This window comes from Paramisgurnus dabryanus, chromosome 22, assembly GCF_030506205.2.
Source record: "Paramisgurnus dabryanus chromosome 22, PD_genome_1.1, whole genome shotgun sequence".
Lineage (NCBI taxonomy): Eukaryota > Metazoa > Chordata > Actinopteri > Cypriniformes > Cobitidae > Paramisgurnus > Paramisgurnus dabryanus.
The window spans coordinates 30,990,405-31,016,193 of NC_133358.1; the positions used below are offsets into that span (position 1 = coordinate 30,990,405).

At 35.9% G+C, this 25,789-nt stretch overlaps 1 long non-coding RNA gene and 1 gene segment (V, D, J or C); both read left to right on the forward strand.

Annotated features, from left to right (window-relative positions):
• LOC135740597 (uncharacterized) overlaps positions 1–1,933 on the forward strand; it is a 3,909-nt gene extending 1,976 nt beyond the window's left edge. For both annotated transcript variants that reach the window (XR_010529221.2, XR_012335691.1), the window contains 2 exons: positions 99–197; positions 1,803–1,933. This is a non-coding gene — a long non-coding RNA (uncharacterized lncRNA). The remainder of the gene's footprint in view (positions 1–98; positions 198–1,802) is intronic.
• A 9,695-nt stretch (positions 1,934–11,628) lies between these two features.
• Positions 11,629–25,424, forward strand: LOC135740496 (Ig lambda-2 chain C region-like). The segment is given in 3 exon segments: positions 11,629–11,692; positions 11,823–11,924; positions 25,034–25,424. Coding segments are annotated over 3 exon segments (474 nt in total).
• The last annotated feature ends 365 nt before the right edge of the window (positions 25,425–25,789 follow it).

Here is a 25,789-nt window from a genome sequence, read left to right on the forward strand (position 1 = left end):
CAGACATTGTGGTGTCAACACAGTCTTTCATGTGGTCACAAAAAATCTGAAAATATTTCAGTCTGCAACTGTTAACGACATTGTCTTTTGTATTTTAGAGTTCACTAAAATTCATTAATTTCAAAGTTCAACATGAATGGTGGTGGTCCACTGCAGAAGCAAGCATTTGAAAAAACATCAGTTCTCAGTTATTAAAGGTAAGTGTGTTTGTATGTAGTTTTAGGCTACATGGTGTTTCACAAAATAGTAGTTTTAATATGACATTAGGTTATGTGAGGAGTAATTGACGACAGTCCGATACTGCCTTAATATTTTCTAAATATTAAAAGCCCCAGATTAAATTACTCTTTGCCGATACAACAGTTTACTTATCCATACAATATTGTTTAGATGTTTTATTTTTAGACATTTGACAGGTTTTATGTCAATAAGATTGTATTGTGAATATTTTATGCTTGGCATCTTAAAGGGCAGGGTATTTGATTTTGAAAAATACTAACTTTAGCCTACACGCACCAACCAGAAGCACACTCCTATCTCATTAACCAGTAAGACTGACAAAGTGAATAACATTACCAAAATAACCAACATAAACAACTGTTTTTAATCCGAAATAAATACAGCACGTTTAGAAATTTGAAAAGATAAATATCATTACACTTATTCGTAAACAAACTACATAAGCAACAAGTTTCATTAAAATACAATCTGAATCCATCAAAATAGAATCACACTGCATACCTACCTTTCCAAAAGAAACACTGCAACGACCCTTTCAGACCTGTAGCTGTTTCCATCTTGCAGAAAAGCAGTGAACTTACCAATGTTAATTTGGGTTTTTCCTCTTTGCTCATCCAGATGTTTTTTTTGTTGTTGTTTCAAAATGTCTTTCGTTTTGTAGCTCCTGTGTCAATTCAGCAGGAAGGTTTATTTGATTCTCCCTATTTTTACAGAGTGTGAACAGGTTGTGAAGTGGCATGCAAAACACATTCACAGAAGAGGGGCAAATATTTAATGCGCCCAATTATGGGCCGGAATGAGATTCTGGCAGTATGATAACCGTAAGCAAAAATACCACGGTGTTGTGGTATTGCCATTGTGATACTAAAATGTGTTATTTTCAAATGTCTGCATATTAAAACATCAACTTTTCAACTGGACACAATACATTTTATTTTTAAGCAACAAACAACGTTTATGCCAGGTAAAAATAAAGCCTTTAAATGATAATATTCTTTCAATTGTAAATGTAAACATGAATTCAATTACATGATTTAATTCACTTTGTGTAAACACAGTTCATACATTGAAAACGGTATCACAGAAAATTTTTGTGGTTTTTTAAAAACCTTGACTCTGAAAATCTCAGTATACCTTCAAACCGGTAACTGGCCCATGCCCACGTCCAATTATTGCATTCGGTCAGGGTTCAATGATTTGTTGAACGTTTTTTGGTCCTACGCCTTTTATAGATGACACAAATATATAAAAATAAACATTTAGACAACTTAACTTAACATAGTGAGAGCTATCAATATTTGAGGAGACTTTCAACCAGCATAACAAAAAAAAAAAATTCTGGATCAAAATCAGATACCCTGCCTTTAAGACTCTTTTGCTAGTTCCAAAAATGTCATTAAACACACGCAGAGAAACATGCACTTCTGTTAGTAATGAGAACGGTATGATTACTGTTGCCTGTCAATATTTATATATGACTTTTTCAAAATAGAATGACTATCACATTTAACATAAAGCAGAAATACTTGTCTCATGCATTCTTTTCATATCATATTTGGCAGATGCTGTGTTGAACAACTTCCCAGCAGCAACAGAACTGGAAGTGAAGGATGCAATGGGGGCATTTCAAACAGGCACCAGGGAGCACGGGGGGGGGGGGGGTATAGAAATTAGTACAATTAATAAGTTGACGTGAACTGAAGATAGTTTGTAAATGTTTAGATGTTATTTCATTTTTGAAATTGTATTTTGTTATATATGCTTTTATTTTGTTACTGTTTTTATTCTTTTTGTTAAAAGTAGTTTTTCTTCATTTTGTCTTATCTGAATTTCTATTGTATTAACAATATTTTTTGTAATAAATTGCATGATTGCATGTTTATGAGAACCTTTTTACTGGATTAAAAATAATTCTTTAGCCATTCTTTTGTTCTTTATTAGACACACACGTGTAGTCGTTTAATAGCCGTCTATTTAACGGCTAGTCTATTCTTGGGCTATGATAGACGTCTACTAGATTTTCACTGACAGCCCAAAATTAGCCTTGTTTTAGCCTAGACCCACATTCACCGTCTATTAGACGTATATATGTAGACGTTTAATAGCCGTCTATTTGATGACTAGTCTATTTCTTGGGCTATGATAGACGTCTACTAGATTTTCACTGACAGCCCAAAATTAGCCTTGTTTTAGCCTAGACGTCAGGGGGGTGTTTAGACGGCTACTAGACGTCTATTAGCCGCAAAATTGCTTGCTGGGCTGACGCTATTTTTAGTTGGTATACGGAAATCCTTGACAATTTCTAGTTTATACGGCGTAGTCCTGCCGCGTATCACGTAGACTACACCACTGATTGTAATACATAATTAAATGTATTTTTATATTTTGGAAGCAAAACTTTTGAAAATATTAATAACAATCTCAGTTAATAAGGAGCACTCCAATCCACCTGCCTGTTTAAGCATCATACACTGCATGGCTAGTCAAAATGTCATTTATATTTTACAACAGTGTTGATAGTGATTAATTGTCATTTCAAAATAACAGAGCACTGAGCTTCAAATACAATGAACTTAAGTGAAACAGCTAACTATACGGCTAAAAATAGCTTCAGCCTGCATAGCTTAAAGTTCATTCATAATAACGTCGTTCTGCAAGCTACTGTTAAGATTGCTCATTTAAAAATATAACCAGAATAAAAATGGCTTACATCTACGCGTTTCCTTAGATTTGAAAGAGTATTCTTTTAAAACGAAATAGCACAGTTTCAAGGCAGTCATAAGACACGAAGGACTCGTTCTTTTATTCAAGGACTTAAAAAAACTTGCATAAATAAAGCCATTGTTGTTGTGACGGGTCAGTTATCTCCTGAGGATTCTCCTCCGTTGTTTTTGAATGCAGTTTCATTCTCTGCTGCACTCGTGCGACTCGCGTAGCTTACGTGAAACAGCGCGGCAACAAGTTCAAAACGAAGCGCATGCTGTACCCTGATTGGTGGTTTGACGCATCACGTGTGCATCTTAGGTTTTTTTGTGCAGCTTTAGTTTGCCCAGTTACGTTTTTTATCCACTGATAAATAAAAAGGAACGACCGATTTTTTAAAATGTAGTGGAGTAAAAAGTAAGATATTTGACTTTAAAATGTAGTAAAGTAAAAGTAAAAGTCTCCCAAAATAAAAGTACTTGAGTAAAGTACAGATACGCGAAAAAACTACTTAAGTACAGTAACGAATTACATTTACTTCGTTACTGTCCACCACTGCTTTATAAATGTAAATGTTGAGGAGTCTGATGGTCTGAATGAAGAAGCTCCTCATGAGTTTCTCAGTTTTAGTTATCAGACTACAAAAGACTCGTGTGTGATTTTATCAGACTGAACAGAGAGATCACTCGCTCGTCTCTGACACTCATAGATTTCTGTCTGAAGTCACTGATAGTCTTCACTTCAAAACACAACATTCAGCTGAAAATGAAAAACTCAATGATTGATTATACTTTCAGCTAAACTAAACGTAAATGTGGGTACGTGTGTGTGCGGGGGGGGGGGGGGGGTGTGTGCAGCTGCAGTATCTGTCAGGTATATCTGTGCAGTCTGACTGATGGTTTTTGTACGACTCTTTATCACTGTGTGAACACCCAGCCACTGATATAGTGAACACTCATACAGTAATAATCTCCTGCATCTTCAGTCTGAACTCCACTGATGCTCAGAGTAAAATATGTACCATAATTTGCTCCGCTGCCACTGAATCTCTGTGAAGTGTCACCATGACGAGTATTTATATACTTAATGATGAGTTTAGGAGCGTCTCCAGGTTTCTGCTGATACCAAGATAAATAAGTGGCATCTATTCCAGTATCAGTTGTACACTTTATATTGACGGTTTGTCCAACAGAAACAGATTGAGTTTTACTCTGAGTTACAGTAACTCCTCTGGATTCTGTTGAGAAGAAAATGATGTTTAATGAAATATAAAAGAGTCAAAAACATTCAACTTAACAACAAGCTTTCACTTCTGTTACCTGGAATAAAATCTACAAGAATCCAAATGAAGGTGATTATGAAGAGATTCATTTTGTGTATTTGTTGTTTTTCCAGCACTGTGTTATAAAGTCAGACTGTTATAAACACACAGAGTACTGAAGCGTGTGATGAGATGTAAAGCAGTGATCAGACTTTACTAAACCTCTTGAGAGCATCATGGTCATGATAACTAGATGTGCTGTAGACCCCCCTACTGACAGCATTGAGAATTTAAAATATCAAATGTGATCAAATATATGAGTAGCTTGTGTAACAAGTATTAGCTCCCTAACATTGCTGGTTTTCTTCAAAAAAGCTGCATTTTTGTCAAAAATTCACATATTTTTAGTTGAAATTGTTTTTACTTTAAGTTATTTCAACTTATGACAGGGCATAACTTAAAATATTGGGTTGATTTGACTTGCAAAACAAAGTTGTTTTAACTTCATGCTGCATTTTTTTTCAGTGAGTTAGTAAATAATTGTGAACTTGTTTAATTAATCCAACAGTGCATTACATTTAGAAACATGTCTACAGCACATATGGCAAAAACAGTTTCCTGGCCAAAATATAAGAGTATAAAGAGTCTAAGTATATATAAAATATTCAATATTATAAGTATATTCTGCATTTGAAAATATATGTAATTTTAATCTTTTCAAACCTGTTATGTTTACAGGTTTGAAACAAAGTTTTTTCTTCCAATGCGACATGAATAAAAATGCTTTAACACATTTATTTTTAAACTAGATTTTAAATCATATTTTAGCACAGTGTAAAACATTATTTGCAGTCTTAATTTTTTGTTCAATCAACTCAGATTAGTCATTTCAATTTACGATTATTTATCTTGACTATCGATGAGTTTTTATAACTTATAAAATGTTGTTAAAATTAGTCAACTTCATTTTGTAAGTTGTAGTAAATAACAGTAAGTTGAAATGACTGAGTTGAAACCATTTTTGTATATTTTGAAATATATTTGAAATGATATTTGAAAATATATTTTTGCCATATGGGGTGACGCCACACAAACATTGAGCTTCATATTGAGCAATATCAGCATTTGTAAACCTACCACTAAACTCACAGATTTAATGATGTTTTAATAACAACGTTCAGGAGGAACACTTATATAATCTAACTAATCACCTTGTTATTGTGACCAGCTGTCAATAATCATCAATCAGATGTTCACCTGATCAGCATTAATGGAAACTTATATATGAACCCTCTTAACAATGACTTCAGAAATATATATTCTATACTTATTAAATAAAATTATATAATTAAATTATATTAAAAATGTAAAAGTATAAAACATATAGACTAAAGTATTATACGTGTGTAATCACAGCTATACTCAAAGGCTGAACAATAGCAGTTATGTTTGTTTCATTAGTGAGACAGATATCACAGCTCAATGAAACATCAGTTAGAGACTTTATGTGAAGTATACAAAACAAACAGATCCAGAAAACATCAAGGGTCTGAATTTAAATTTATTTCATAGAAAGCACAGCATCAGATACTGTAAACCATCTCAGAGACTTTCTGAACTCTCAGAAACACATTTCATCATACATCTGTGTAACACTGACAGCTGTTCTCAGAACAGTCCAATGATGCACTTTAATGAGCTTTGAAATTAACATTGAACAGAGTCACGAGTCATTTCTTCCATCCGAAAGTATCAAACTTAATGCTGCTAGTACATTATTACAGCTATAAATATGAGTCAGTCCATCACTCTCAAATATATACAAGAGTCCACAATATACATATAATACAATAAATATCATTAAAATCATTCATAAAACATTGAAATAAACAGCAACTGACAATACAGCACTGCTGATGGGCAACATATACAAACTAAACATGAAATAGTTTTGATCTTTCATTGGGGAAATACAGAATAATACAAATAACATTAACTGAGATACGATTTATTTACACAAAATATATCTTAAAAAATATGAAAACAATATGCATTGTTTCAGTGGTTCTGAAACTGGGGGTGTGAGATTGTGCCAGAGGGGACCATTTTATCAAATACATTAATTTATCATAATGCTGTTTATTTAAACTTCAGATAAATAAGGTTACTAACCAACAGCACTACATTGTATAATTTAATAAGTTATACGTTTTGTAATGTTTTATGTCCTAACATTTCTTTGGAGGCCAGAAAAAGTGTGCACCATACAAAAGGAGGGCCGCACGCTGAAAAAGCCGTTTATCGCTCAACCATTTTGTAGAATAGTTTTCTTTCTTGTCAGTTTATTTTTCTTGTTAGGATAGATGATGTCTCTCTCTAAAGGTTTAATGTATAAATCTTCATTAACACAATCATTCATTCATTATGAAGCAACAATGAAGTTGAGATATATAAAATTTTAAATGATATCTTCAACAAATAAACACCATTGGGGCAAGAAAGAGGTGTAAATGTTTAAGATTTGAGTTGGCACACGGTTGATGAGATTTAGTATTAAAAAACATGTCTGTCATTTTCACCTCCACCCATTCAAAGCTGATGAGAGCTAAAATATGACTTCTGGTTATAGTCACAAAAAAACATCTGGACTATTTGTTTTTAGCCTCATGATGATAGTATCATACTTGTGAATGCATTTCCGAATTGCCTCCATTCAATTCATGAATTGGAATTTGAATTGACTCCGCCCTACAGGAAGTTGAATTGGAATTGGAATGGGAATGACAGGAAGTGGAATTAATAGGTGTGTTCGACTTCATGCGGCGCTGCGCAGACCGATCGGCGGCTGACTTGAAGCAGTGCATTTTGGTTAGTACTTTTGTCCGACTTAAGCTGGCGCTGCAGGCACGTGACTGTGTCATATGGTTTTTAAGTACCGCGAGAGCGATTCGAGATCAGCCGCCTGACTTAGCCAGCGCAGTTCCCGAAGAGGAGCTGCACGGGCTGTAATGACGACACAGCTGTTTCACGATTGGTCGGATTCACCACATGACAACAATCACGTGTGTTTCGTGTGTATTTTTACGCCCTCAGTTCCACAAATGCTCACAAATCTGTATTTTTATAACAGTTAAAGCTCTTTTCATGTAGTCGCGATGTTATATTGTATCATCTTCATCAAAATAAAATGGATAAAAAACGTAGACCCCACTACATTGGTATTTAAATAATATATGCTTATGTTAAACTTTATTCTTGTAAAAACAGATGCTGTAAGCCTCTTCAGTTCCACTCATGCTCATACACGGACATTCAAAACAGTATAATTCACTTTTTATATAGTTTACATCTTACAAATCATGTTTATTGCGATAAAGCAAACAAACGGCACGTGATCAGCCATGCCTGACGTAAATGCAGCAAACTACGGGAACCACAGTGCGTCCGACTTCACGTCTCCGTTTTCAGCTCCTCCCCACCTGCACGCGGCTAATCTCGCCGATCGGTTACATCCAGCCACAGCCGATGTCGAACACACCTAAATTCATGGCAATTCAAAAAAATTCCACATTCACACAACAGAAAGAGTCATGTGCCATCGTGTGCCATAAAATAACAATTACAAAAAATCTAACTTAAACTATTGTTATGTGACCTAGAGTTTTTAACAATTGCTGGGGGAAAACATTTCCTGTTAATGTAATCTGTACAACGTATATAATTTATAGAATATGTAATGCAATCATATCTGACATATAATACTGAAAGCTTCATTTTAAACACTTCACTTATGATATGTATATGAATTTCTTTGAATTGATATTGAATTGCAATTCTGCTTCCTTTAATTTAAATTCGAATTGCAATTCTAGATCCTGTTTTTGACATCAATTCAAATTCAGGAATTGAATTGTAATTTAAAAGTCATTCTTAATTCAATTCTGAATTGTACTGCTGTAAACCATCCTGTCTGAACAGATTTTATAAATCATCATAAATTCACAGCAGCACAACAAATACTACTATGCTGTTACCTATAATTGTACTTTATAAAATTTAAATAAATCAACATAATTTTTTATTGAGAATGAAATTATTTTTTCAATAAAGTAAAACAGTTTAAAGAAATTTGTCATGAATAAAAGCCTATAAATAGTGCTATAAATAAGCTTCATTTCTACGTGCATAAATATATTTCCTTTTTTTTTGATTTTAGAAAACACACGGCTCAGAAATTCAGAAAGCTTTTGTGACCTGGTAAGTCCTCATGTTAAAATGTTTAAGTGTTTCTTATTAGGGGTTTTATTAAAATAATTGAGTTTCATCTACTTAATCTGAATTTTCAGCAAAACCAGAGCACTAAAAAACCCTTTAAACTATAAACTCTTTAATGTGATCATTGAAACATTCATGTGTGTTTGCATGCACTGCCCATCAGGAGAATAAAGACCTCACATTCATGTAGTTTTACTGTCCAGTTACATTTCCAGTTGTAATGTTTTCCACAGATTCATATCAAGTGACTTAAACATACAGCAGGTGTGACTTCAGTTAAATGTCTTCTGTTCAATTATTCATGACAAACATCTAAACGTCCTCTTTACATCTGAGGCAGCTTTCAAAACATCTCCAGATAATAAAACAGCATTTAACTCATCATAACTATTGAGAATCTGTCACACTAAAATCCCCCAATAGAAAGAAAATAAAATAATATTGCATAAAGAAATTGAATTATTTTATTAGATTTTAGGGTGAAACATGACACAGTGACATTCACCGACTCATGATATTCAGTCCCTAAAACACAACATTCAATCTAAAAGCATCATTCACAGACAGATCATGAATAACATCAAGAAGAAAGAGGAATCATCTGACACATTCAAATAAATATGAGATGAAACGCTTAATATTATGTAAGGAATAATTGACGACGGGCCATTGAATTAGAAGAAAATAATGCACACCAAGGTGGTAATGCGGCACGACGCGAAGCGGAGTGCCGTTACACTGCAGGTGTGCATTATTTTCAAATAATTCAAAGGACCGGAGTCAATTATTCCGCTTATACCACGGTTACCACAAACATTGCTCTGGTGCCTATTTTAAAGACATTTGAAAAGTTAGGTGTGCGGTTTACAGAAAAATAATCAACAAACATAGAACATTTCTCAGCCAATCAGAATGCAGCATTCAACAGACCCGTGGTATAATAAGATATAAACAGAGATATGTTTTAACTTAATTATTCTCAATCTTTTGTCCTACAGAGATGTTTTTTACTTGTACAGTGCTTACATTTATTAGATTATATTTGAAAGATTTTCCAGCATCATGAAGTGTTTTAATGTCAACTCTTTCCTTTTCTGAAAGTTCATGATGTTCCATTATTTTGAAATTCACTTTTTTATACCGAAGTTTGAGTCTGCTTCAACCATTAAAACTTATTTTAACCATTAAAACTGTGACACAAACCTTACATTGAGTCGATTAAATTTGTTAAGCACCGTTTATGTTTTATAATATATGCATCCCACATATTGATGACAGTAATTGTATCTGATGTGTTGTTTGTGTTGGACTTTTATGTGATTGTGAGATCACAGTGGATGAGTTTCAGATGTAATATATTAATGCCTATTTCTGTCTCAAAAGACAAACTGTATAGTTCATAATGTGATGTAAACATTCAGTAAATAATAAATACATCCCTACACTGCACAGAGCATCTTAACAGTAATGTACACCAAGCAGCAAATAAAACTTATACAAAATATACAGACATGTTTACATTTATTTAATATCATTTTTGACTGAACTATCCCTTTAATTCACTTCTTCAAGTGTAAGATATTAGTGAAGTATTGTAGGGAAACGTGATTGAGGGTTTGGACTTTAGGAAAAGCTCTGCTCACACCTGTCTGATTCTTATCATTTAACATTTTAGTGTTTGCTGTTACATTCATTAAAGAGTTTAAAAACATTACATTTGTGTGGAAGTCATTTGTTATTAATTAAAAATATTTTGCTAACATTTAATGCATTAAAATTAATGACGTTGACTTGTTTTAATAGTTTAGAGAAATTGCATTCCAAGATAAAACTAAAGCTGATGTGGTTTGAAGATGTTAACAGGAGACAGAACTGAGAGGATCAGAATCACTCAACACTATCAATGCAAATCTGATTTTCACATCTCACATTTACTGTTTGTTTAAATGATGTGAACCTGAACACTTTCACTACTTCTCAATGAAGACTTTAGTTATTTATGAGGCTAAACATTTCAAGATAAGTTTCTATGAACTGACTTCACAACAGACTTTATTCTTCACACAAACAGAAACCTCATCCTTGCTTTAATAATTAAAGTCTGTATAAAACCACAAAACATCCAAAAACTGACTGAAGATGATGGAATATAAAAGTGTGTGTGTGGGTTGGTCTATGTGGTTTACGAGGACATGAATAGTGTATAATGACATGTTTATTATACACAGAGAGTGTCCCCATAAACGGAAAAGCTAAAAAAAATACTAAATGGTAGTTTTTCATAGATTAAAGACTGGCACAACGTTTTTGTGACATTAGGGTTAGGGATTGGTGTGTGTGTGTGTGTGTGTGTGTGTGTGTGTGTGTGTGTGTGTGTGTGTGTGTGTGTGTGTGTGTGTGTGTGTGTGTGTGTGTGTGTGTGTGTACAGCTGCAGTATCTGTCAGGTGTATCTGTGCAGTCTGACTGAAGGAGGTTTTTGTACGACTCTTTATCACTGTGTGAACACCCAGCTACTACTGATGCTGTGTCTACTCTGACAGTAATAATCTCCTGCATCTTCAGTCTGAACTCCACTGATGCTCAGAGTAAAATCTGTACCACCCTGTGATCCACTGCCACTGAATTGACGGGAAGTGTCACCATAATTTTCATCTACTGCCTTAATGATGAGTTTAGGAGCTTCTCCAGGTTTCTGCTGATACCAAGATAAAGCCCAGCCACTTATTCCAGTATCAGTTGTACACTTTATATTGACAGTTTGTCCAACAGAAACAGATTGAGCTTTACTCTGAGTTACAGTAACTCCTCTGGATTCTGTTGAGAAGAAAATGATGTTTAATGAAATATAAAAGAGTTAAAAACATTCAACTTAACAACAACCTTTCACTTCTGTTACCTGGAATAAAAACTCCCAGAATCCAAATGAAGACGATGAAGAAATTCATTTGTGTTTGTGTGTTTTGTAATGATGTTGTGTTATAAAATGTTTGTGTCAGACAGTTATAAAGACTCAGAGCACTGAAGCATGTGATGATAATGCAAAGTGTTTGTCTATGGAAATAAACTCAACACACATCAGAGCTTTATCTTCATAGAAACACATTATACAGTCTGGATTAATAACACATTGAGATTAGATGAGAAGATATCAGGAGCGTTTATGATGTCTTGTGTGTCTCTGTGTCTTCAATATTGTGAAGTTCAAACATTCAGTAATTGTGTTTTACTACAGACAGACATGTGTCTTTAAATTCACTTTTATTCTTGTCTTACATGTGTTTACACTTCTTCACAAGTCTATGATGTATGAATATTTGCTGTGATATGATGTGTTTGTGTCAGAGTCACAGTTAGTGAAGCGTTCAGAGGTTTTTGTACAGCTGCTCGATTTGTTTCTATCACTGTGGTGGACGTTCGGCCCCGGCACGAGACTCGACGTCGGCAGTAAGTACAAAAATTATAAAATAAAATAATTTTAGATAGATTTTTTAGCATGTGGTTATATTCTAAAGCATTTATTTATCTTCTATTTATTATTTTTAATTCTTAGTAAGAGTGTTTTGAAGACTGCATGTAATTCAGTGCAATAAACATAATGTTGTTTAAATGCTCAATATTAAAATTATCATCATGCAGGATTAAATGTGTTAGTTTTCCAGAAAAAAAGTAAAAATAATAGGAATTAATAATTTGTAATTTCTCACATGGAAAATTAAAGCAAGACAGTTTTTTGATAGAAAGATTCATGCACAGAGGTCATTTAAAGTGTTTTATTTTTAGGTGTTTAATTTTTATAGTTAAAAATTAAATGTGTTATATTTTTGTAAGTTTTTTTCTAGACTGAAGTCATTGTGTTTTGAGAATAAAATTTCTGAAGTTTAAATACAAATTTATTTGTCTTTATTAACATATTTTGAGATCCGGGTGTCTGACAGCGGCAGACTCGCTTCATATAAACACGTGTTAAAAGAAGACATCTTGAGACTCTGTTACTGACCAAATAAATTCAGTATTAATTTTAAAGTGAACTTCATAAATAACTACAAGCACTGACAAGAAATTTTGGTATTTTGACATTTTTATGTGTTTGCGAGACGCTTTAATATAAAGTGATTTACAATGCAAGACATTGTACAGATTTTGGGAATCAAACCCATGACCTTGTTGTTACTACACTTGAGTCACAGGAAACAAATATTCATATAAAATATTGTTTTATTATTACTGTGTTTGTATTATAATAAGTGTAGTGCATTAACAGAGTAAATGATATTAATTGATGATATGATATTAAAGGGACACAAGGCAGCATTTTTATGTTAATAAATCATCTTCGTAAGTCGGTATATGGTTAAATGACTCATTACATGACGAATGAAGACCCTCTCGCCCGCCCCTACCGTCTGTAGGAAGAATACCCCACTTGCAAGTTCGCTGTATCCGACCCGGTGTCCTTCAGTCTTGTAAAGTCTCAGATATAGAAAGCATTTACTCCCAGACACTAGGGGGAGCTAGTAGAGAAATAATACTCAGACTTGCCTGGTGTGCCTTTAAACTCAAAAACAGAATATATTTTTTATTATGGATTTATTTGATTTCTTTTGAATCTCTTCATCTTTCTCTCTGTGTATCTGTGTATGTCAGGTGTAAGTCGTCCTAAAGTGATCGTCCTGCCGCCGTCCAGTGAAGAGATTTCCATCAAGACAGCAGCAACACTGATGTGTGTGGCCAGCAATGGTTTCCCTTCAGACTGGAGTCTGAGCTGGAAAGTGAATGGGAAGATGTCAGGATCTCAGGAGAACAGAGCTGGAGTCCTACAGAAAGACGGCGGTCTGTACAGCTGGAGCAGCAGTCTGACTCTCACTGAACAAGAATGGATCAACAGAGACTCAGTGATCTGTGAGATCAGTCGGGAAGGTCAGACAGTCACTGGAGAAGTGAAGAAAGATCTGTGTTCTGAGTAGATCCTCTCTTCTTCTCATCTCTTCTTCTCAATCATGTCTCACATCAACAGTTTGTGTCTCTGCTTTATTCATTCTGTCTGCTTTTCAATAAAGAAATATTAAATATTGCTTCTTTGTCTTGTGATTTCTTTTGAATGTGAACAATGAGTATATTGATCATTGGCTCGTGTGTTTGTTTCTAAACACTCAATGAAGCATGAAGACATCTGCAGATGTAGTTTATATTTATCTTTCAAACTCTTGTGTCTGAACATCTGCTCTGTTCTGAGAGGAACTGAATCTCTTCATCCTGAAGATACAAATACGAGTTGAACTCTCAGTTTCACTCTTTGACTCTTTATTCTCTGAAATGAGACGCTGATGAGTTTAACTGATGGATGAAGAAATGAACTTTGATCAGATTCAACACTTCACAATGAGTCTGATCTCAGAAGTCAGATTAATATATTGAATATTTAGAGAAGATCAAATGAAGAAATTTTTTTAACCTGCACTTCAACATTTAAGATTTATTTCTCACATCCACACAGATATATAAATACACAACTATAGCTGTGAAATCTGACAAACTCTCTATAGTCTGTATGTCTGTGTGTGTGTATTGGCATATGTAGTTTACGGGGACATTTCCATAGACACAATGCATTTTATACTTTACAAACTGTTATATTCTATTCCCCTTTTCTACCCCAGTGCCTAACTCCAATGTCACATAAACCTGTTGCCAGTCTTTAATCTATGAAAAACTACCATTTAGTAAGATTTTCAGTTTATGGGGACACTTCCATAAACTATTCATGTCCTTGTAAACCACATAAACCACATGTGCATGCGTGTGCGTGTTTGTGTGTGTGTGTACAGCTGCAGTATCTGTCAGGTTTATCTGTGCAGTCTGATGGAGGTTTTTGTACGACTCTTTATCACTGTGTGAACACTGGACCACCGTGTGCACTCTGACAGTAATAAACTCCTTCATCTTCAGGCTGAACTTCACTGATGCTCAGAGTAAAATCATTGTATGATCCACTGCCACTGAATCTTGATGGAGTGCCAGACTGAAGGCGCAAGGCGGTATACATCAAATATCAGGAGTTTAGGAGTTTTTCCAGGTTTCTGTAAGTACCAGGATAGATAATAATAACGTGAGTACTGATAGACTCCAGGATTAGTTTTACAGGTGATAGTAACTGTGTCTCGTAGATGAACAGATTTGACTGCAGGTGTCTGAATGACGGTCACTTCACCTCTTGATTCTACATAAAGAAAATAAAAATATGAGTAAAGATTCAGAATGAATGAATTATTTAGCACAGAGGATGAAGTTTAATCAGATGAATTTTAATGTTGTTCTCACCTCTGAAACAGAAACAAGTTAACATCCAGATGAAGATGCTGATGAAGGTCATGGTGACTGTGAGTTTAGATTTCTGATGATGAACTTCTGATGCGTCTATAAAAAATCCTCAAGTCTTTCCAATGCAAAGAGTCTCTATGCAAATTTATCTTTAGTATATTTTCACAGATCATCAGACTGTGTCTTATTAAAATCCTTTCATTATTTTAAGGGATTGATAAACATCATCAAACCCCAAATTAAACAAAACAATGAAAATCTAACCAATGCATGGACTTTCAGATTTCTACAAACTAAAATTAATGTAGAATAATTTTCAAATTTTTATGCATTTAAAGGTGCCCAAAAAAAATGTATTTACCTCATTATATCTGAATTAATAGAGCTCTGTATATGCTATATCATGAGCTTCAAACAGTAATGTTTCCTCAAGTCCACCAAAAAACAGGCCAATCTCAACATAACATCAACAGTGACGTAACAGTCGAGCCCCCATCATGTCTATTTACCCGCTCAATTTTTTCATGTATTGAGAAGAATACTAAATACTGTATTGATTAAGAATAACTAAATGGCATAGATTATATGACAACCTACTTATGCAAATGTTTATATTAATTCCTGACTGTGTTTTCATATAATTATACTAAATACTCTTAACTAAAGTGTGCGTGTGTTTGTGTCACACACCTTAAGCGTGAATTCATTTTAATCTTGACATTAGGACTTTTTTACTGAGCAACACGACTCACTGACCATCCAGAAACAGCTCAAATAACACGACAGCAGCGTATAAAATCCTTACAGGCACTGTCATAATATTTCTGTCTTCATCACGGCACAGAATAATGAAATACATCAATAAGTACGTGTTTGTCATTTAACATTTAAATAAAAACTGCATGTAAACAGAGGTGAAGAGGTTAGCTCCTGTTATAAATTATTGCTGCCATGTACTGGCCTAGACCTATTCAGTCTTGAGATGTCAGTCATTTTGTTTACACATTGTATATGGTGTGTAATAAAGTGAATGTTTATCAAGAAATATTATTCTTTTACAATTATTTTAAATGTGGGGTATTATTTTAATCTGTGCATAATTTATTTGAATTAATGTACGCATCATGCAGTTAATTTGATTATTGACAGTCCTAAAAATACATGATTTAATTTTAGACAGGGTTTATACTTATCCCAGACTGTTTGAGCTGCCTTCATTTAAAAACATCTTGTACTGACATATCTTAACATATATATCAGTGTTATTGTTTTGTCTCAAGACGCACACCAGTATTGTTTTTTGTAAGGTTTGTTTTTAAAAAACGACTTAAATGTCCTAATAGAAAGGCCTAGTCCTGGATTAATCTAAACCCTGTCCGGGAAACTGACCTATAATACAGCTCTATGATATATTTTCTATCTTAGGTTGCTTACTGTATGTGCACAAGCTATCTCTGGGGTGATACTCTTTCAAATAGTACACCTTTGTACCTAAAGAGTGCATATAATGGGTACAAATGTATCTAAATGGTAAATATTACCAGTGACAGCTGTTGTACCTTTTATTCTAAGAGTGTAGGGCCTAAATCTCACATTTACTGTTTGTTTAAATGCTGTGAACCTGAACACTTTCACTTCTTCTCAATGGAGACTTTAGTTTTTTATGAGGTTAAAGATTTAAAGTGAACTTTCTACAAACAGACTTTAGAAAATACTTTATTCTTCACTCAAACAGGAATCCCATCCTCTCTTTAAAAATCTGCATAAAACCACAAAAAATCCAAAACCAGACTGAAGCCTGGTTAGATGATGGAATATAAAAGAGAATACATCTATGGTGTGTGTGCGCATGTCTGTCTGTGCGTGTGTGTGTGTGTGTGTGTGTGTGTGTGTGTGTGTGTGTAGCTGCAGTATCTGTCAGGTGTATCTGTGCAGTCTGACTGAAGGAGGTTTTTGTACGACTCTTTATCACTGTGTGAACACATAGCTACCACTGATATAGTGAACACCCATACAGTAATAATCTCCTGCATCTTCAGTCTGAACTCCACTGATGCTCAGAGTAAAATCTGTACCATCAGATGATCCACTGCCACTGAATCTCTGTGAAGTGTCACCATGACGATTATGAACTGTTCTAATGATGAGTTTAGGAGCTTCTCCAGGTTTCTGCCGATACCAAGATAAACCCCAGCCATCTATTCCAGTATCAGTTGTACACTTTATATTGACTGTTTGTCCAACAGAAACAGATTGAGTTTTACTCTGAGTTACAGTAACTCCTCTGGATTCTGTTGAGAAGAAAATGATGTTTAATGAAATATAAAAGAGTCAAAAACATTCAACTTAACAACAACCTTTCACTTCTGTTACCTGGAATAAAAACTCCCAGAATCCAAATGAAGACGATGAAGAAATTCATTTGTGTTTGTGTGTTTTGTAATGATGTTGTGTTATAAAATGTTTGTGTCAGACAGTTATAAAGACTCGGAGCACTGAAGCATGTGATGATAATGCAAAGTGTTTGCTCAACTCTTACTCTCCACAGGGGGCGCTGGTGAGCTGGACACTGGATGGGTCAGAGGTCACTGACGGGATTCAGACCAGTGCCGAGAGCGAGCAGGACGGCCGATACAGCCGTAAAAGTGTCCTGACTCTCAGTAAAGCACTCTGGGAAGAGGCGGAGGTGTTCGTCTGCAGAGTGACACATGATGAAACTCTTCACGAGGTCTCCATGCGTAAGAGTCGCTGTTAGGAGATCTAAGTGTTGATGTTTGTCCAGCTGAAGATCTCTCACATATCTGATGATCTGTGTCAGACTCATACTGATACACATCTGATCATTTACACTTTTATAACTCTCACAACATCTCTTGTGTTTGCTGTTACATTCAATAAAGATTTTGAAGACGTTACATTTGTGTTCAAGTGATTTTCATTATAAGTCATTTGTTGAAGTTTTATAAATAGAGAGCACATTTACAGATGAAATTAAACTAAATCTGATGTGGTTTAAAGATGTTAACAGGAGACAGAGCTGAGAGGATCAGAATCACTCAACACTACCAATGCAAATCTGATTTTCACATCTCACATTTACTGTTTGTTTAAATGCTGTGAACCTGAACACTTTCACTTCTTCTCAATGGATACTTTAATATTTTATGAGATTAAAGATTTCAAGGCAACTTTCTATGAATTCACCAAAGCAGGATTGTTCTTGCTCTCAAACAGAAATCTTATCCTCTCTTTTAATATTATAGTCTGTTTAAAACCACTTAAGATAAATTTTGTCTCTTATGAAAATGACTCAACACAATCACATATACATCCAAAATCCAGGGGATAAATATACAGTTTGTACAGTATGTAATGGCTTTAATCTTTACATATGTACATACATATACACATATCATTTCTGTTTTTGTGTTTGCGTGTGCGTGCGTGCGTGCGTGTGTGTTTGTGTGTGTGCAGCTGCAGTATCTGTCAGGTGTGTCACTTTTGACTGATGGAGGTTTTTGTACGACTCTTTATCACTGTGTGAACACAAAGCCACTGTGTAAACTCATACAGTAATAATCTCCTGCATCTTCAGTCTGAACTCCACTGATGCTCAGAGTAAAATCTGTGTTTGATCCACTGCCACTGAATCTTGGAGTTCCAGACTGACGGCGGTTTGCAGCATATACCAGGAGTTTATGAGCTTCTCCAGGTTTCTGTAAGTACCAGGACACACAGGGGTTTCTACTACAGTATGCAGGAGGACTTGATAGAGAACATCTCAAAGTAACTGAGTCTTCTGGTGCTGCTGTTTTCACTAACAGACTTTGAGTTACTGTCATCTGTGATTTACACCCTGAAACATAAATAATAAGATTCAAATAAAAAACAATTATTAAAAATATTTTGAGTCATGTTTTATATAAATAAGTTAAACGTATTTAAAAATCTACCTTGTAAGGAGAATAAAAGTGTAGAGATGAAGATGATGGTGAAGGTCATTGTTGATGTTTAGTTTTGTGTGTTGTGTTGAGTTATGAAGTGTTAAACTCACAGCACTATAAACTCTCAGAGATCTGAAGCATCTCATCTGATATGCAAATGTCACAAGCCAGGGGCTGGCCACTAATGGTTAAGCCACGCCCCTTCTAAACTTCCACCTCGAGGAGGTCCCCAAAACCAACCCAATGACCAGACAACAACGAGTACAGGTAAGTATAAAATATTCTTTATTTATTTAAATATTAAAAATATATGGGGACTTGGGGAAAGGGGAATTAAAACTAAGGTCAGGGTCTGTCCTCCAGAAGGGGGGGGGGGATTTTACGTCGGGGAACGGGCTCCCGCCTCTGGTTCCCTCTGCCCGTGGCGCGCTCCTCTTCCTTCCTGGAGGCAGAATAAAATCACAATGAATATGGGCATGTACTGTTTCCTGTCCGTGTACCTGCGTGTAGTTCGCGGCACTCCGCCGTCTTCCCACGCAGCTCCTTGGTTGTCGACTCACTCTCCCTTCCTGTTTCTCTTTCTCTCTACAGGCTACCGCTGGGGCACGAAGACACAGCGGATCGTTCTCACGAGAGTCTCCTCGCCTCTCCACCGACTACAGCTGCTGGGTAAGTATGAATTTTCCTCCTCGACTCGTTACTTTAGTGCTCACACTTGTACTCTCTCTTCTCCCACAGGTGACAGCTGGGACACAAAAGCACCGTGAATCAACTCCAATTTATTCTCTCACCTCGTCGCTGACTACAACTCCTTGTACGTATGGTTCTCTTTCACAACTGGTCTCCTCAGAGCTCACGCTTGTTCTCTCTCTTTTCCTCCACAGGCGACAGCTGGGACACAAAGGCACAGTGAATCGTTCTCAGTTAGTTCTCTCACCTTGTCGCTGATTACAGCTTCTGGTACGTATGGTTCTCCTTCACAACGGGTCTCCTTAGAGCTCACACTGGTTCTCTCTCTCTTCCTCCACAGACAACAGCTGGGACACCAGGGCACAGTGAATCGTTCTCAGTTAGTTCTCTCACCTCTTCGCTGATTACAGCTTTTGGTACGTATGGTTCTCCTTCACAACGGGTCTCCTTGGAGCTCACACTGGTTCTCTCTCTCTCCCTCCACAGACGACAGCTGGGACACAGGGGCACAGTGAATCGTTCTCAGTTAGTTCTCTCACCTCTTCGCTGATTACAGCTTCCGGTACGTATGGTTCTCCTTCACAACGGGTCTCCTTGGAGCTCACACTGGTTCTCTCTCTCTCCCTCCACAGACGACAGCTGGGACACAAGGGCACAGTGAATCGTTCTCAGTTAGTTCTCTCACCTCTTCGCTGATTACAGCTTCTGGTACGTATAGTTCTCCTTCACAACGGGTCTCCTTGGAGCTCACACTGGTTCTCTCTCTCTTCCTCCACAGACGACAGCTTTCTTCCCTATTGATGGACAGACTGAACAGGTTATGCTATACTTCTCGGGGTGGCGGACTTACGATAACGGCTAGGCGTACTGCATCGACCGGCAGTGGTTTCCAAGATAGCGCCGGGGACCAAACCCTCTCGGCTGACTCGTGGGTTCAACAGAGGGGCGGGAGTGTCACGCCGTCACACCGGGTCGAGCGCTGCCCTTTCCTCGACGCCCGTTGGCAATCGAAAACCGGACCGGGGCGCCCCTTTGTAGAGACCTCGGGGCAGCGGATCTCCTTCGCCTCTGACTCTGTGATGATAAACAGCACACGGGTAAAGTAGCAATGAAACTGGTAATACTCACACCGCCAGTCGTACAGATCTTCACCGCCACTCCTAACACACGTCCGCCAAGCGTCTGGCTACGACAGTACTTCAGGAACTACTCCGTAATCTCTAAGGCTGAAACACACTCACAGCATAATCGTACACAGGGTTATTCTAGAATCCGTTTTCCTCTTCAGCGCCCCTGGCGAGTGACTGGAGGCGGGATACGTCTGACACGACACAGCAATCTCACTGCAATATACACAGCACCACTTCAAAGTGAAATTTCTACATCCAAGACTCACCCACCACGCTCAGTGCACACAATAGACGCCCGTCTTCCTTCGCCTCGCTCTGGGCAAGAATGTGGAGATGGTAACACGGCCTAGCAGTTGTTTTCCGTCACTGTGGCTGTCTCACGCAAAGATCCGGTGGCTCACCCACCACGCTGACTCAGGGGCAGGGCCACCCACTCTCGCTGGAAAGCGCTTAAAAGATATCCAGGTCAAGTACATACAAGGTACATTCAAATGAATGAATTCGTTTACTCACAACTGCGGTGCTTCGGTTATCTCACGCTTCCTTAGGTTAACTTCTCCTTACGATGATTCCAGCTACACAGATAACAGTTTCTCCAGTCGTCAATACTACCACTACACAGATGGGTACTCACGATAGCACGTTCCTTCTTCTTTTACTTCATTCATACAAGGTCAGTCTCCGTTTACTTTCCAACCCGTAAGGTCTTCAATATCTGCATCAGCCGAAATCCCACGATGCACAAAGAGAGAGAGAGCAAGTCCAACAATCCGACTGGCGTACCCGGTGAGTTTAACTCAGCGCAACAGCACACACCAACACTGGTCATAACAACAACAACAAACTGTGGTTTAAACTGCTCTTAAGTATTTGCCTGGGTGTTGCCTTCGTCCAATCACCCGGCGCTCTTGTTAATAACTCACAGCTGTCCGTAGTTTGGCTGATTACAGCCCTCGCGGTGCTACCGGATGTCCGGTGTTTTCTCTTCCCGGTCCGGGCGGAAACATCCGGGCGGAACCAAACTTTCCCAACTTTTGGTTCCGCCCAAAAGATCGTCACCCCTGTGACACAAACACTTTATGAAAATCTTCTTGCTCAATACAGCAGAAATCTGACTTACAGAGATGTGTAAGATATGAATGAAGTGTTCGTTATATTAAGCTGATCATTACATTCACAAGACACATCTGTGCTGGAATATTGATTGTTTTGAAGTTTTTTATACTCTTATGACCTGCATTCATTTTTTATCTTTCACATCTTCATGAACAGGACACAGACATGAGATCTGATTTAATAAAAATAATTGCAGTGTATGTATGGGCATTTAAGGAAGGTTTTGTGTCTCTTCTTAAACACTGATTGGACTTACACTAAAAAAATAAGTAAAATGTACTCACTTTTTCTTTTGCAAGTTTTTGCACTCAGGTTTTTCAAGTAAATTTCATACTTGTGAAAATTAAGTAAAATTAACTTAGAAAAGCTGATTTAAATTAACAAATAAGTAGATGAGTAGAATTTACTTAAGTTTACTAAGTAAAGTTAAATTACACTGTAAAAATATGTGATTATTACCTACATGTTACTAAAACATTAAGTACTTTTAAAGGCTGACTTCTTTAATTTAATCTTCCTGACTTAATCACATAAAATTCCTTCTTTTCCTTAAATATTTATTTTTACATACCACATTATGATGAGCAAGTAAGAAAAGACTGGTCTCAGTACTGACATTAGCACAGTTGCTCATTGAGTGAATTAAAGGGACACTTCACCCATTTGCATTAAGCTTTGTAGAACCCCAGTCATGTTTTTGAATGGTCGTGCATCATTTCATCAGTTTCTGCTGAGACAGGAGAAATATGGATTTCAGTGTTGCACTTCCTTCTTTCAATGATGTAAAAATCATCATTTTGCATCATTGAAAGAAAGAAGTCCAATATCTTTGTTGAGGGAGTGAGACTACAAACACTCATTTTCTCGGTCAAATAGGCACCAAATTCGAAATGTATGTTATATTTCGACTACAAATATGATCCACTTTTAATAAAGATTAATGTTTTCATGGGGAAATGCTCCTTTAAATAATTGAAGATAAGAGCAGGCTTCACTCAATGTGTCTATAAATTAAACTAAGAGTGCTGGCCTAAATAATTTAAATATATGAGATAAGAAGGAGGCCGCACTATGCATAAATATTCTTTTATTTGCACAAACGCGTTTCGGCGTGTGCCTTCTTCAGTCAAATGCTCCTTTAACACACATCATGATTTTCATCATGTCACCTATTGTCTATAAACAAGCAGCACTTTTCTGAATGATGGTAACCACAAAACTCAAAGAAGAAAGAGAAACTCAACTAAATCTCAAAGATAAATGAACAATAAACACTAACAAGTCTTTCTTTTGAGTTAAAACACATAAAATAAAGTTTAATTTCAAATTATAATCTCCAAATGCAGTCTCATGCAAAGCATGCTGGGAACAACAAGTCCACTTTGTTTTATCAAATTATTCATGTAGTTTCAACACAAAATTATTAAGTGAATTTCCTTCTTACAAATTTAAGTGGAGTTTACATGATAAAATTAAGTTGAATTTACTCAATAATGTGTTCATTTAGAATTACTCACATTTGTGTTATTTTTACTCAAATTCTGGTTAAAAAAAACAAGACATTTTTTTTGTAAATTTAATTGACTCATTTTATTTAGTTAAATTTACTAAGGGACATAATCTTTTTTTGCAGTGTACATAACCAGACAGACAGTGATCTGATGTGATAAAGACAATCATGCAGTCAGTTACAGACTAAAAACCTTAACTCTTGATGTTTGATTCAATCTTTCATTTACAGTAAATCATTCAGCTGAGGATTACAACAAAGATTTACTTTTGGAAATTATGTTTTGTTGATAAAAATACAAATAAATTAAATAATTAAATAACTTAATACAATAACTAATAAAAACATTGTTAAGCATGAATTTGTGTTGTGTTAAATGTGTTTGTTATAGAGTAAGAGTTAGTGAAGCGTTCAGAGGTTTTTGTACAGCTGCTTGGTTTGTTTCTATCACTGTGGTACACATTCGGCCCCGGCACGAGACTGGAAGTTGGCAGTAAGTACAAAAATTATCTCAATATTTACTTGCAATTGCTTTTTAATAATTAAAATAATTTCATCTTACATTCCTTCTATTTATTAGTTTGTTTTTAATTCTCAGTCAGGCTGCTGTGAGTATTTAATATGCATTTCTTTTGTATGTGCCATATTGTGCTGCTCTATATGTAATTTATTAAAAAGGCAGAGAAAAGTTTTTTTATTACCACCTCAATAATTAAAATAATGTTGTAAAAGTCTAAATACTTTTGTTTATTTGTGTATATTTTTCACCTTTTCCTCTTTTTGTGCTTATGTGGGTATCTGACAGCAGCGCTACTTTCATGTTTGTCGTGTTGCGACTTGCTTTATATAAAACACGAGTTAAAGGAAGATCTCACTTTAGTTTGGATGATAAACCATTCAGAGGAATTAAGTATTAATTTAAAGATTAACATAATACTTAATGGATAAATAAACTCATGTATCAAATTAAATTGAGAAATTGAAAATATCACACGAAAGAACAAGAAATCATTAAGAGACACAAAGACTTTGATTGTAGATGTTGCTTTGCCGATTTTTCTGGACTGCAAATGCATTTTGTGCCTTTACAAATGTAGTTCATATTCCAACACACAACAAATGGAAAATCATCACTTTACACAAAATGGATGTTTGTATTTTGCATGCTTGGAAAAAATTATTTGTGTGTGCAGTTTCTGGTGTGAAAATAAAACACACTTTTTGTGTAGCCTACATATAATACACACTTAACGCACACCACTAAACATAACTAAGGGGTTAACAGTGTGTATCATATGCACATAAGGTAACTTCTGCATATAAATATCACACCAAATACAAACAGAATCTCGTGTTATTGATCTGTAGTGTTATTGTAGTGCGACACAATTGAATTTGAAAATCTGTAAAATATGGTGGCTGCCCTACTGAAAAAATCAGACGCATTTATCTGAAGTGATTTGATCATCGGCAATGCATTGCGTTGTTGTTATTGTCATTCTTTAACAGTTGAGATAAATGTATCAAATATTTATGCAAAAATGTTGCATAATTTATATTATTTTAAATACAGAGCATTAATTCAGTGGGACAAAAATCATATTATTTTGTAGTTTCTTTATCTTTATTGTTTGTTTTTATAAGTTTATTATGTTTGGGGAGTGATTTTCTTAACAAATAGCCTTCCTTTAAAACTGAACGTTGCACGAAGAGCCATGCATGAAACTGAAGACATAAACACAAACACACAAGCTTGATAATTTTAGGCAAAACTTTGAAACAAATCTCATTTTAATTTGTCTCTTAATCTCTTGATCTTTTTCTCTGTGTATCTCTGTATGTCAGGTGTAAGTCGTCCTAAAGTGATCGTCCTGCCGCCGTCCAGTGAAGAGATTTCCAGCAAGAAGACAGCAACACTGATGTGTGTGGCCAGCAATGGTTTCCCTTCAGACTGGAGTCTGAGCTGGAAAGTGAATGGGAAGATGTCAGGATCTCAGGAGAACAGAGCTGGAGTCCTACAGAAAGACGGCGGTCTGTACAGCTGGAGCAGCAGTCTGACTCTCACTGAACAAGAATGGATCAACAGAGACTCAGTGATCTGTGAGATCAGTCGGGAAGGTCAGACAGTCACTGGAGAAGTGAAGAAAGATCTGTGTTCTGAGTAGATCCTCTCTTCTTCTCATCTCTTCTTCTCATTCATGTCTCACATCAACACTGTGTCTCTCTGCTTTATTCATTCTGTCTGATTTTCATCAACTTTAATAAAGAAATATTAAATATTGCTTCTTTGTCTTGTGATTTCTTTTGAATGTGAACAATGAGTATATTGATCATTGGCTCGTGTGTTTGTTTATAAATAAACTTCACTCAATGAAGCATGAAGACATCTGCAGATGAAGTTTATATTTATCTTTCAAACTCTTGTGTCTGAACATCTGCTCTGTTCTGAGAGGAACTGAATCTCTTCATCCTGAAGATACAAATATGAGTTGAACTCTCAGTTTCACTTTTTGACTCTTTATTCTCTGAAATGAGACGCTGATGAGTTTAACTGATGGATGAAGAAATGAGCTTTGATCAGATTCAACACTTCACAATGAG